The 11,193-nt window shown below is 39.4% G+C and overlaps 1 protein-coding gene across 5 annotated transcripts in view; it reads left to right on the forward strand.

Annotated features, from left to right (window-relative positions):
* Nucleotides 1-3,783: 3,783 nt before the first annotated feature.
* LOC136447520 (uncharacterized) overlaps nt 3,784-11,193 on the forward strand; it is a 268,540-nt gene continuing 261,130 nt past the window's right edge. The window contains exons 1-5 of one of the 5 annotated variants that reach the window (XM_066446522.1): nt 3,813-3,930; nt 4,309-4,403; nt 5,772-5,902; nt 7,698-8,048; nt 8,323-9,386. In XM_066446522.1, coding sequence (XP_066302619.1) covers nt 5,798-5,902; nt 7,698-8,048; nt 8,323-8,928 — 1,062 coding nt within the window. In that variant the 5' untranslated portion in view covers nt 3,813-3,930; nt 4,309-4,403; nt 5,772-5,797 and the 3' untranslated portion in view covers nt 8,929-9,386. Of the gene's footprint in view, nt 4,404-4,437; nt 4,772-4,803; nt 5,174-5,771; nt 5,903-7,697; nt 8,049-8,322; nt 9,387-11,193 lie in introns of those variants that run through there. The other 4 variants (XM_066446526.1, XM_066446524.1, XM_066446523.1 and 1 more) reach the window with 4 other exon arrangements.

The raw sequence follows: 11,193 nt of genomic DNA on the forward strand, positions 1-11,193 counted from the left end.
ACAATTTTAAACACAGCCCTTATTTGTCAAATGACATTGCGAAATGGCAACCACAGACCCTGCTGCATAATAGATGAATAAAACCATGAAGCACAACTAAGGGATAAAAAAATCCGCAATATGGAAATGAAAAGCCGTTATGTCCTGTATATCTCATATGCTGCATCTGCATAAAATCCAACTGTTATGTGTGGGGGATGTTAATTAGCCGTTTGTGTTTATTGGAATATTTAACGATATGACAGAATCCATATGTTTGCAATGCAAAAAAGTTACAAATGTTTTTATAATGTGTACCTGCGTCCTGTGTATCAAGTATCACGCCCTTGTCATCCTACCATCCAATAAAAGTAACCCTTTAAAATTGTTTACGAACCTATTGTGGAACGTGTTACGGTATGACATGATCCAGATGTTTGCAATCCAAAACGATACAAATGTCTTTATAATGGGTACCTACGTCCTTGGTATGAAGTATCGGGCCCTTGTCATCCTAGTATCCAATAAAATTTACCCTTTGGCAGTGTTTACAAACCTATCGTGGAATATGTTACGGTATGACAGAAGCCAGATGTTTGGAATACAAAAAATTAGAAATACTTTTATAATGCAAACCTACATCCTGGATATCAAGTAAGCAGCGACAGCCTTGTCAACCTGGTGTTTCATAAATTTCTCTCTTCGAGTGGTGTTTACAAACCTATTGTGGAGCGTGTTGGGGTTTGACAGGATCCAGATGCTGGGTGTCTGTTATGTGGTTATCGATTTCCTAGTATACAGGACAATTTTACGTATGAGCTGTATCTACAAACCTGTTGTGAAATGTGTAGCGATATGATAGGATCCAAATGTTTGCCTTACAAAAATTACAAATGGTTTTCCAATACGGACCCACACCCTGGGTATCCATGATCATCAAAGAGCACCAAGGAATTTGCACTATGGAATAAAGATTGTACTAAGTAATGTTCGCAAACTGCTAAAGAACAGGGAGCAATGTAAGAAATTCCATTGTTGGCAGCAAACAAAGGTAATGTCATACAAGTTAGGGGTTCCCATGTGTCCCTGATATGTATCCGTATGCAAAGATTTGGGGAAAAGATGACTCCAACGTTGCTGATTAAAGACGTTGCTGATTGTTAAATATATGTCTTTTTGGAAGCAACCATAAGTTCCCCACGAAAGATACATTACGACCCGTTTGAGCCCGGACTCGATTTGATGTGACGAAACATCACTATTACTGACCTTCCTTACGTTACTTGCTGTTTGTGTCATCCTTGTTTCATGTTAGATATAAAAAAATGTTAACAAACATATGGATTGTTCAGCCTGTATTGCACGTAATAAAATGTTGAGTTTAAAAAAGCTTTTCTTCAGGTATAGCATATTACCTGTTGTATCTTAAAATCAATATACACTTTGGTGCTAATCTCATCACCGATGCAACTTCACAAGACGAACCGAGACACATAAGAAGATCAGAGAGCTGCTTAAAGGAAACCTAAGCAATATTTTGAAAGTCTATATATTTATTGATTTCTATACATTATAAGTTCAAACGACAATCACAATGTATAGCCACGTTCATGGCGCGAAAATACGCTGTAGTTGTGATGTGAGAACTGACTGCCGGTTTTTGTGTAGGCTCGCAAAACTAAGTGTTAGTAAATGTCACTACCATACAGATTTCAGCATTGTTTTATTTCCATTTTTATTACTAATGTTGTTTGGGTTGCCTTTAACACGAATACATAGAGGTCCAATTCTATAAACAAAGTACATCCCACTTGATGCCTATTGAGTCAGATCTAGTTAGATATCGCTGTCATTGTCCTGACAGTAACGGACGTAAAGGGCATGCGGTCATACACATATGATGTACGATTAATCTCATATGACTCATTGTAGGATACTTGTCTTTATTTAGTTTTCCCTCAGTTTTCCAATATTACAGTTAACGATACCTTTGACATTCAAAACATGTTAGCTAGTCATTTTCTTAGGTATGATTTGTTTATGCAGTCTCCTTGAAATGTCTCACAAATAGGAGATATTGCTTTGTCATTATCCACGTCAGCAAAGTTGTTTAAAAACAGTCGGCAGTGACATGAAGGTCCCATGTCGTTACGTCTTTTCAATCCAACTCGCAGTGTTTCAAGCTGCTGCACAGGGGAATGGGTTTTTTAGAGCAGCATGGTGGGTACATGTAGGGTTTAGGGGAGACACAACAGTAAGCGCCTGCGCCTAGACCACACGGTGAGAGGGTAAAAACAAGAGTTTAAACCATCATTGAGAATCCTTTTTTGGGGTGATTTTTGGTGACAACTGGGCAGTATAGGAGTGTCTGTGGTAGGATAGAGTCTGTATTTGTTGAATTGGTTGAAAAAAAAAATCGTATGTCTCTATCATGGGTGTTTTGGCAACCCCATGATATAGTTTGATTTGGGATTTACAGACTAGCCGTTAAGAATTTGTCAAAAATGCGTCTGAATACAGTTGATTTCATTTATGTATTTGGCTGTTTAGAGGTACAGCCAGGGCTATCCTACTAGTCGAAGGGTATTACAAAGGGTTAGCCCTGGGAACAATATCTAAAATGCAATACAAACTTTCCCAATACAGTTAACATAGCAGGTTATCATTTGAGGGTAAGTTTTTTGTGGGCTGATGTTTTTATTCCTGAGATACACCTTCTTTTTTTCACCCCGATAGGTTTACATGCATTGCTGTCATATATTGTAACTTTGGTGTCTCCCCTTTACTTCTTGCACGAATGATGACTGGCTTGTCTTGGTTTTATATGAACGAAGTTAGATGCTAAATTAGTGCCAACGGCGGGCACACCTGTTTCCCTCATTTTTTGAAAATATATCTGTAACATATCACATGATTCCAATGAATCATATCTGGTCGAGTAGAGTTGCCCTTGCCCTAACGGTAACAAAAGGGAAAAGCCCAAAAGTTCATACACGTATGATTCACCTCAAAAGACTCAATTTAGGATACTTGTTACTATTTAGCTTTCCCTTCAGTTTTCTAATATTGCAGCTAAAAGTACCATTGACATTCAAAGTATGTAAGTCGGTCATTTCCTCCTTTAAATTTTGTGAAGATTACTTTAATCAAGATATATTCCACGCATAGGAGGTTTGTTTGTCCTAATCCACGTAAGCCCAGGTTGTCTAAAACAGTCGGCAGCGACATAAAGGTATTTAAGTGTCTTCTCTATCTAATGCGCAGTTTTTAAGCTGCTGTACAGCAGAATGGGTTAAAACTTCTCAGTTGATCTGACCCTGAGAGCAGCATTGCGGGTACATGCAGGTTGTGATTTACTTCTTGCACGAATTCTTTATTCTTTATCAGAAATTGCAACAACACAATACATAGTGAAGCGCCAGGCAGCCAAGCTGATGTTGCGGACCACTTAACATGACAATTACGTTGAAATACAACAATAAAATACTAGAGACAATTCTGTATACAATTCAAGGTAATGCATTTAAGTGCACATTTTAAATGTATCTCAGCTGGAAGCATTCCTTGCACGAATGATGACTGATGCATCGTGGTTTTATCTTCTACATGAACGAGGTTAGATGCTAAATTAGTGCTGACAGAGGGCAAACCTGTTTCTCTCATTTTTAATTTCTTTTTTATCCTGCACCTGTAGTTAGTTTTTTGCATGACTCTACTCCTCACTGTAGTATAGATTATATTTCGGCAGACCGGTACCACTGCTGTCTTCATAATTTTGCAGTTGAGGATGTGGCCCTTTTTGCCACAATTATGACAGGTTACGCGATGTGGGCAATCAGAGAAAGCGTGGTCGTCGGCCTTGCAGGATTTACAGTTCACTCTCTGACCGTCATGAAAGATCGTCACCTCTACGTCCATCAGGCTAGTTGCGTCGATGGGATCTGGAATGCTGTAGGTTGTGTAGCGCGGAAAGCTCTCCCGGATCTTAGAAACATAGCAAAACCTGTGGCATGAGTAGAGATGTTGAAAAGGGGAATCCGAGTTTCTATTCCTTTTCTGATGCCGCATAACAGTAGTGGATCTGTCTGCTCTAGTATCAACCCACTGGGCAACTTCATGATCGGGAATGTGGTGGGGGATACAGTGAATGGAGATTCTTATCTGTTTATCTTTGATCCCAGCTCTCTGGAAATCCAGGATGGCATGCGATTTGTTGTTGACAACAATGCGACCAATGCTAACCACTTTTGCTTTGGCGTCTTCACATGCAAAATTGATTAGCCAGATTGAGTGGAATAACCGGTTTCATTTGTTTCTTACGACGAATAGACATGCCTGAGTCGTCTGAGAAGAAATCAAAACGCCAGGACCAAGCTGAGCATGCAACCGTGATTTACTGTATTTCCTCGACAAGCTGATTTTGGGTGAGTCGTTTCAATCAAACCTTTGACCTTACCTAATAACGACGAAAAAGAGCTTTATGTAACATTAGGTTTACTTATAGTCATGAAATATGAAAGTACGTCATACATCAGATAAGGGGTATGTCATTTGTATGCTGAAAGCTCGAATATTTCTTCCCTTGTGTCACCGATGATGTAAAGAATAGTATGTAAAACCAGTACCAGGTTGGTAGTCCTAGAGTACGTCGTTTAGCAGTTATAAGATGTCAGCATTGGCGCAGGAACTTTTTAACCACCCCCGTATAGATAGGGTTAATTAGCAAGCATAATTAGCAGGGAAAGCGAACTGTGCACGATAATTAGGATTTCCCACTGGTGATAAAGGACAGGTAAGTTTGGTAATGTTTTTTTTGCATATCGTATTTAAAGCAGCCATTTTAAACCTATCTGACATTTATTGTTACTTTGCAGACAACCATTCTCAGACGTACCTGCCAGAAATTTGTAGGGATAGAATCAAACTGTAGGATTAGATATGACTAGGGTTTAGATACTCAGGGCTTACTCTACAAAAAGTGGAAGATTCCAACAGCAACAAATCAATACCTCTTTTGTTAACGATGTACCAGATAACACTTTACCATAACTACAAGAACAGGGTTCTTTTCTTCTATAAGACGACAAGCAAATACGTCAGTCTCGTCTAAAAGGAATCAAGAAATAGTTATAGATCTAGACTGGCGACCAGGACCAAGCTGAGTATACTGTCCCTATAAGGTAAGCTGGTTGGGGTGAGTCGTTTTAACACAACGTTTGACCTATTCGAAAAACTAGTTGTGACAGTTTTGTATAACGTTAGGTTTGGGTGACTTTAGAGATGAAAGAAGGTCAAAGGTTAGGGATGGGGTATGTCGTTTGTACGCAGAATGTTTGATTCCCGTTCTATACATACACCTTTGTTGATAATTGATTTTTTATCTTTATTGTAGTTTTGGAAATAAGCAACCTCTGGGTGGCCATTCTTGCCGAGCGCTTGCAGACAGACAATGCCACTTAAGTAGAGAACTGGTTTTTCGACCCCCAGAGGCAAAACAGACAATTTTTTAAATTCCGTTCTTACTTTCTTGAGTATTCTGGAGACAGACCTCACATCCAAAACAACTCTTTGTTTTCCTTTGTATATCTTGGTTAAGGAAATATGCAACTGTATAGTCTGCTTTTCGTACTTACACTTCCAAGTCGTTAATTAATTATATTCTGTAGGATGATCCTGTTGACTAGCCCCAAAAATGGAGTTGAAATATAATTCGAGGCCCTCGGTACAGAAATTGAGATCACCTTGCTTTGAACATCTAATTGAGAATGTGAAAATGTGCTATTGAATTCCAGAGATATAAAATCAAAACAAACAAAGTATGAAGAGTGGTGAAGCTGACAGCAGCGAAGGAACGATCAAGCTGTTCCAAGATGCGAATTCCGAGGATCAGAAAAAGGGCAGAGATTGGCGACTCTGGATCAAGGCAAGGCATAACATACACTTATACATGTTTTTGAATATTTGCTTAATTTCACACTAATGGTTGTTGCAGATTTCAAACAGTTGAGAATTTTTTTTGTTATTTTCAAAAAATCAAGTCATGTTGCAATAACAACCCCATCGAGTTAATAACCAATAATCAAGGTGGTGATAGAGAAGAGTGCATTTCCGCGGACAACAAAGACTGTTTGCGGCAGTGTGGGTAATTTCGTCATTATATATATTTTATTATTTTATTCAAATTGCAACAGGCAATACATGACCACCCAGGCAGCAGTAGCTGATTTTGGGCATATTTTTTTTTGTTAGTATGAACTTTATTTCCTTTCCGCCAGAAATTGGCTCCTACAATGAATGTACAACATTAAGTAAAATAAATAATTACAACTGATCAACATGAACATCACAGTAAATAAACAAACGTAAAGCATGAAACACAAAATCAATCCAGTAGAAAATACTGAAACATAAATGAGCAAAGTGGAATAACACTTGGCAAATTTTTATTCCATTACTAACAAAATCTAAAAGCTGTTACACACAATAAAGTAATTGTAAATTAATAACAAAACCATAAACTCAAGATCATAATAGCATAATCAAATCATAACAGAGTAATTGTGTCATTAATTGTAAATTAAACAAAATCATAAACTCAAGATCATAATCACATAACATAATCAAATCATGGCAGAGTAGTCGTGTCATTAATTGTAAATTAATAACAAAATCATAAACTCAAGATCATAATAACATAACATAATCAAGTCAAAATAGAGTAATCGTGTCATAAAACATAAAACAAGTTAAGTGGATCTGGCAGACGTGCTTCGTAAACCGCTGATGTGTTGGTGTCTTAGAGTAAAAGCGAAGTAAACAAATTTTCCCAGCCGTCTAATTACCTCAGTGGAAGGTCCCCCCATCAACTCTATAAACTTGTACGGATTTGGTTGTTTGGCATAATAAGTGGGTAAAAACGTGTTTCTAAACCTTTTCAGAAAGGGGCACTCCATAACAAAGTGATATTCATCTTTGATAACCCCCTCCTCGCATAATGGACATAACCAACATTAACAACACTTTAATGACTAACGTTGTCGTTTCGTGCACGCTATTAACTGATCAATGTATCAACATTTACTGTGAAATGACAGTAATTTTAAGTCGAAAGATATATCATATAAACGTCAATGAAACCATTTATTTGATACGACAAGACCTAAAAACAGACCAAATTTCATGACCATCCGTCCCTAGCTTCTTGAGTTATGCTGTTCAACAGCCAACATACAAGCGCCACAAACGCTACTTAACCATATCAGTAAAGGTAATGACTTAGGCAAAGACATAGAACTTGGTACACCAAGCAAAAACTTTTGTTTTATGTCTTTTACATCTTCTTCATAGACTTTGGAATTTTCCTTGGTATTAAACGTCATTAGTATTCATATTTGGATATGATTTTTTCCAATGCACGGCATATCTTTGCTCCATCGCACGATTTACAGTATGGTCGCAAACCTTTATTCCTTACTTCACCCAATCAACCCTGTGGTCATCATAATCTTCTTTATGCTATCCTGACGGTGAACTCGGCCGTGGGTGGCGAGTCCAGCTCTGCTCTTGCAAAGTTTTCCCGCATGTACGGCAGGTGAATGCTGTAGTCTGGCACGGGGCGTGTCTCTTTTGCCTTCTAACAGCCTCGTTTAGCTCCAGATCAACCCTGTAGTAGTCCATTAGTAACATGTGTATGTGATAATGTGTATGTGTTGCTTCAGGGCCTGTCGGGTGTGGCAGCCTGCGTGCTTTGCGGTCTCTTCCATGGTCCAGTGCCTGCATTGTCTCGATACGTACAAGACCGAGGGTATACACCACTCCAGATAATTGTCTTGGTTGAAGTCCTGATTTTCCTTGGAGCTCTGTGCATCGCTTTGTATCAACGGACAGACATGTTGCCGAAAAACTGGAAAGATGGAGCTCACCTTCTTTTCCAAGGACTGACCCGATTTACCAGTATGCTTTGTCTCTTCACGGCACATCAATTCATTCCTCCGGCGAACTCAGAAGTAGTCTGGAACGCCTGTAAGCCGGTCTTCGTGGCGACGTTGTCCTGTATCATCTTTCAAGAGGTAAATTGTGACTTAAGCATTTTCTTGACTAGTTAGTTTCTTCTTACAAAACAAGTGCATGGAAAGAGTCTAAGTACAAAATATGTGTCAGATAAGCCTTCAGACAACTGTGGCTGTGGAAACAGTGAAGATAACGGACATGCGTTTTCTGTATTAAATTGTAGTCACCAAGTTCAGTATTCCTTCACATTCGGTCGTTAAACTTTATTAGGCACGGATAGGTTGCAAACGTGTCACTAATTGTAAAACATTTTTATCATATTTTACCTTCCAGACCCCAACTCGTGTAACCGTTTTCGGCAGCACGTGGTGTGTAGCAGGTGTCGTACTTCTCGGTTACGGCAGCTTCGTCAACACAGGGTCATCAACGGACACAGCAGACGTTACTTTCGGAATGGTTCTTACCGTAACCGGAGCACTCATTCACGCAATGATGAATGTCGGCGCTAAAGTCCTTTTAAAATCAACCTCAAGGGCAAAGGTTGTGACGTATACGTACGTCATCAGTGCAGTGTCTGCTGGGGTAGGTGCGGGGGTCACACGATCCACATGGTACATTAATCCAGAGACGGCCACAATCTTGGCGCTAATCTTAGGTTGTTACATCATGGTCGTGCTCTTCTTCTACATCGGCTTAAAGTTAGTAGAAGTTAATCAATTAACTGCACTGTACCAATTCAGTGCGTTTTCGGCCTATGGTGTGCAGCAGGCAATGCTGGGGTTCGCTCCGACGATTTTAGAATACTTGGGTCTAACATGTGTACTAATAGGAACGTTTTCTATTATGATTTTGGAGGTACTTGCACGTTGGAAGGAAGAAAAACACGGGGCATTAGTGGAACAACTACATTTTAATGTTACGCCATCAAATGATAGCTAGTACTATAGCAACGAAGCGCTCGCTCGCTCCGACGATTTTAGAATACTTTGGTCTAACATGTGTACTAATCGGATCGTTTTCTATTATGATATGGGAGGTACTTGCACGTTGGAAGGAAGAAAACATGGGGCAGTCGTGGAACAACTAAATTTTAATGTTACACCATCAAATAATAACTAGTAACGAAGCGCTACAGAATTGTACGGGAAAATGTATACAAGATCTAGAATGTCCGTGTACAGAAATGCTAGTCCGGTGCTCGGGAATGTTTACTCAGGGAATTGTGAGTGGGTAGGAATGTGTCTGCAGGAATGTGTATCAGCAGTAATAACACAATGGGCTGTGGGTTGGAAGTAATGTCATTTCGCTGGAATGTGGCTGCAGAGATGTGTGTCAGTAAGAATGCACTGCGAAGAAGCCATAGGTTTGTGAACAAAATAAACTTTCTGGATTTCAAAGCCGTCGTTACTTATAATTGCTGTGCTGTTGTTCTTGATGATATAACGTTATTTATGTCATGTCTGGGCCTGATACGGGTGTTCCGGACCGTGTGATAATTATCTTTATATCATGCCTGGGCCTGATACGGGTGTTCCTGACCGTGTGATAACTATCCGGATCACATAGGGTTCGGGAGTGTTATCACACAGGCTTCCATAGAATATTTAGATTGCATTTCGGGCGCGCCGGTTGTGCCGCCGTCGAAAAGTTGAATACCGGATTCGGAGGTGGGAATCAATGTTGTTACAGTTTTTTGTTCGAGGACACAAAACTCCCTCAACTTCTGACGCATTACACATTGAAATGTGTGTTTTCTCGGGTGGGTTTGACATAAATGAAATACAACACGGGATATTCCGCATCACCCTCGGTCCCAGCCCTCCCGCGGGTCGGATCGGATCGGGTGATACGGAAAATCCCGTGTGGTATTTTATATTGATCCTCCGTAGTTGTGTGCGCGCGCTAGTACAGACAATATTATACAAAGGTACTACGAGGTACTACAAGAGCCAAAAAAAGACAAAACTTTTCACTGTTTATACGTTATGAGAAACAAAGTCATACAAAGTACCTTATTGTTTGCGCTGTGAGGGTGTTGATAGTACCTATTTACATTGTTGAGAGGGGATTTATGTCTCGGAAGCAACTTCGGTACGGTAAAAAGTCTCCGGTCCAAAATAGGGTAGTTTGCAGATGCTCAGAATATTCCAAAAAAAGATAAGTAAGACGTTTGATAAGAAATTTTTATACTTGTCATTGCCCCGATGGAATGAATTATTTTCAATTTACCGACGTTTAACCCTATACCGTCCGCCTGGGGTCCGTTTGGACCCGGGCGTGTTTTAATGTGTGCCATATCAACATTTTTTTTTGTGATAGAAAAATTCCTCCTATATATATGAGTTTGTTTGTATACATGTCTTACAACTGTTGAAAATAATTTACTGGGATTGGCCGATTTTTGTGGGAGTAATTCTTTAAAGTTTGCGTATTGTCCGTTGGGGTCCAAACGGACCCCAGATGATTTTGCGTTGTTTAGTACGTAATATGAAATGATTTCCTGCTAAATAACAGAAATTTGTTATTATTGCTATTATAGCAACAATCTATTGCGTAGAAATATAAGATACAGACTTTTTCAGGTTAAACGAACAATGTGCCTAGGTGGAAGGGCCAATGTTTATTTTCTGTGTCTGCAAAAATGATCTTAAATTGGATATTTCAAAGACACAGTGGCTGCCATCGAAACACAACAGATGTGAATACAGACGGTGGCAGACCCTACCAGAATTACACTGAACAGGCATTACAGAAGAAAAATGCAGCCTGCAGCCATGTTGCTTTTACAAACTGCAAAGACACATGTACTAGTGTGTCAGCCACGTTGACACCACTGTGTTTTTTCAGATCACAACATCATCTACTTGACAGGAAAAAATAAAACATAAAACTCAGCCATGTGTTGTCTTAACAGGACCTGTAATAAATTGAAAACAGAAGATTTCTAAAATTACATCAACATGGTACCATAGGGACGGACGTGAATACAACACTGCACTTGTTCACGCCAAATGTAAAGAAACGTTGCTTATTAACATGATCCCGTTAAAAAGGCACTGTGAGATCAAACCGGACAAGCTGGTTAAACGCCACACCCGGGGAAACTAGACTAAAAAAAGACTCAATGTTGAAACAAGAACGAAAACAATCGCGTCAAGCCTCGATATTATCATATTCAAGAAAGTAACGAATGTTATACTAAAT

This window comes from Branchiostoma lanceolatum, chromosome 13, assembly GCF_035083965.1.
Source record: "Branchiostoma lanceolatum isolate klBraLanc5 chromosome 13, klBraLanc5.hap2, whole genome shotgun sequence".
NCBI classification, from domain to species: Eukaryota; Metazoa; Chordata; class Leptocardii; order Amphioxiformes; family Branchiostomatidae; genus Branchiostoma; species Branchiostoma lanceolatum.